This window comes from Nicotiana sylvestris, chromosome 10 (assembly GCF_000393655.2).
Source record: "Nicotiana sylvestris chromosome 10, ASM39365v2, whole genome shotgun sequence".
NCBI lineage: Eukaryota > Viridiplantae > Streptophyta > Magnoliopsida > Solanales > Solanaceae > Nicotiana > Nicotiana sylvestris.
The window spans coordinates 1,953,231-1,956,144 of NC_091066.1; the positions used below are offsets into that span (position 1 = coordinate 1,953,231).

Sequence of the window (2,914 nt, forward strand, 5' to 3'; positions counted from 1 at the left end):
AAAGAAGGAAGGAAAGGTTAGAGTCTATGTCGACTACCGGGATCGCAACGGGGCCATTCCCAAGGATGACTTCCCCTTGCCAAATATACACATCTTGATCGACAATTATGCCAAGCATGAGTTGCAGTCATTCGTAGATTATTTTGCTGGATACCATCAGATATGGATGGATGAAGAAGATGCAGAGAAAACAGCTTTTATCACACCATGAGGGATGTACTGTTACAGAATGATGTCGTTTGGTTTGAAGAATGTTGGTGCCACCTATATGAGAGCCATGACTACCATGTTTCATGACATGATACATAAAGAAATCGAGGTGTATGTGGATGACGTCATCATCAAATCCAAGAAAGCCGCAGATCATATGGAAGACTTGAGAAAATTCTTCAACAGACTGAGGAGGTACAATTTGAAATTGAATCCCGCCAAATATGCATTCGGAGTTCCTACTGAAAAGTTACTGGGTTTCATCGTAAGTCGCCTAGGGATAGAATTGGATCCATCAAAGGTCAAAGCCATCCAGGATTTGCCACCGCCAAAAAACAAGAAAGACGTGATGAGTTTTCTGGGAAGGATCAACTATATCAGCCGATTCATAGCTCAGTCCACCGTTATTTGTGAACCTATCTTCAAGATGCTGAAGAAGGATGCCGCCACCAAATGGACCGAAGATTGTCAGAAAGCTTTTGAAAGAATCAAGGAATACTTGTCAACGCTGCCGGTCTTGGTTCCGCCGGAACCAGGAAGACCCCTATTGCTTTACCTTGCAGTATTGGACGGAGCATTCGGTTGTGTTTTGGGACAACATGATGAAACAGGGAGAAAAGAGCAATCCATCTACTACCTCAACAAGAAGTTTACCCCGTTCGAGGCCCGGTATTCCTTATTAGAACGCATCTGTTGTGCTCTAACATGGGTGGCTCAGAAATTGAGGCATTATTTCTGTGCCTACACCACTTATCTCATATCAAGGATGAATCCGTCAAAGTATATCTTTCAGAAGCCCATGCCTACTGGCAAGCTCGCCAAATGGAAAATCCTGCTAAGTGAATTTGACATTGTCTACATAACTCAGAAGGAAGTCAAAGGACAAGCCTTGGCAGATCACCTCACCGAGAATACTGTGGGAGAAGAATGCGAGCCACTGAAGACGTATTTTCCTGATGAGGAGGTAGCTTTCATAGGAGAGGACATTGCAGAATCCTATGACGGTTGGAGGATGTTTTTCGACGGAGCTGCGAATTTCAAAGGAGTTGGCATAGGAGCAGTCCTGGTATCAAAAACTGGTCAGCACTATCCGGTATCCGCCAAGCTCAGGTTCCCATGCACCAACAATATGGTCGAGTACGAAGCCTGCATCTTAGGGCTCAAACTTGCCATCGATAGGAACATTCAGGAGTTACTAGTGATCGGAGACTCGGACCTACTCATACATCAGGTTCGAGAAGAGTGGGCAACCAAGAATTCTAAGATACTCCCTTATCTGCATCACATACAGGAGTTGAGGAAGAGATTCACAAAGACTGAATTCAAGCATGTTCCCAGAATACAGAATGAGTTCGCTGATGCCCTATCTACTTTGTCATCCATGATCCAGCATCCAGATACAAATTTCATTGATCCCATCCAGGTCAAGATTTATGACCGACCAGCTTATTGTGCTCATGTTGAGGAAGAAGCAGATGGAAAACTATGGTTCCATGACATCAAAGAGTACTTGACAATAGGAGAATATCCAGAACTTGCCAATGCCACTCAGAAGCGCACATTTCAGAGATTATCTAAGAACCTCTTTCACAGCGGAGGAACCCTGTACAGAAGGACTCCCGATTTGGGATTGCTAAGGTGTGTCGAGGCAAGATAAGCAACTAAACTATTGGAAGAAATGCACGCAGGAACCTGCGGACCGCATATTGTTCCCGCGGACTGCACATGAATGGTTTTGTACTAGCAAAGAAGATACTTCGAGCAGAGTATTTTTGGATAACAATGAAAACAGACTGCATCCAGTATGTCCGAAATTGCCATCACTGTCAGATACATGCAGATATGATAAAGGTGCCTCCAAACGAGCTTAATGCAACAAGCTCACCATGGTCGTTCGCCGCTTGGGGAATGGATATTATAGGACCGATCGAGCCCACCGCATCAAACGGGCACAGGTTCATCTTAGTGGCAATTGATTACTTTACTAAATGGGTCAAAGCAACATCGTACAAAGCAGTGACTAAGAAAGTTATGGCAGATTTTGTCCGCAATCGAATTGTTTGCCGGTTCGGAATTTCGGAATCAATCATCACTGATAATGGTTCTAATCTCAACAGCGACTTGATGAAAGCAATGTGTGAAACATTCAAAATCAGGCACAAGAAGTCTACAGCCTGCAGACCTCAGATGAATGGTGTTGTAGAGGCAGCCAACAAAAACATCAAGAAGATACTAAGGAGGATGATTGAAAGGCATAAGCAATGGCATGAGAAGCTATCATTTGCCTTATTGGGATACCGTACCACAATCCACACATCAACCGGGGTAACTCCCTACTTGCTGGTTTATGGTACAAAGGTAGTCATTCCCGCCGAGGTAGAAAGTCCATCTTTAAGGATCATACAAGAAGCAGAGTTAGATGACGCAGAATGGGTAAAAGGTCGCTACGAGTAGTTAGCCCTTATAGACGGAAAGAGAATGAATGCAGTTTGCCACGGTTAGTTATATCAGAACAAAATGTCCAGAGCTTTCAACAAAAGAGTCAGACCAAGGAAGTTTGCACCAGGACAGCTGGTGTTGAAGAAAATATTTCCACATCAAGATGAAGCCAAGGGGAAATTCTCTCCTAATTGGCAGGGTCCATACATGGTTCACCGGGTTCTTATCGGAGGAGCCCTTATTCTTGCATAAATGGAAGGAGAAG

The 2,914-nt window shown here is 44.1% G+C and overlaps 1 protein-coding gene across 1 annotated transcript; it reads left to right on the plus strand.

Annotated features, from left to right (window-relative positions):
• The first annotated feature begins 232 nt into the window (after positions 1-232).
• On the plus strand, positions 233-1,867 carry LOC138880392 (uncharacterized). Its single transcript, XM_070160472.1, has 3 exons — positions 233-475; positions 929-1,174; positions 1,502-1,867. The coding sequence occupies exons 1-3, from the start codon at positions 233-235 to the stop codon at positions 1,865-1,867; spliced, it is 855 nt and encodes a 284-aa protein (XP_070016573.1).
• The last annotated feature ends 1,047 nt before the right edge of the window (positions 1,868-2,914 follow it).

Excerpts from the sequence above, each read along its gene's own strand:
- LOC138880392 (XM_070160472.1), top strand. The coding sequence starts at position 233 with ATGTCGTTTGGTTTGAAGAATGTTGGTGCCACCTATATGAGAGCCATG. Across the intron at positions 476-928 it reads AAAAGTTACTGGGTTTCATC|AAATTGAGGCATTATTTCTG; the intron begins GTAAGTCGCCTA and ends TGGGTGGCTCAG. Across the intron at positions 1,175-1,501 it reads CGTATTTTCCTGATGAGGAG|GAGTTGAGGAAGAGATTCAC; the intron begins GTAGCTTTCATA and ends CATCACATACAG.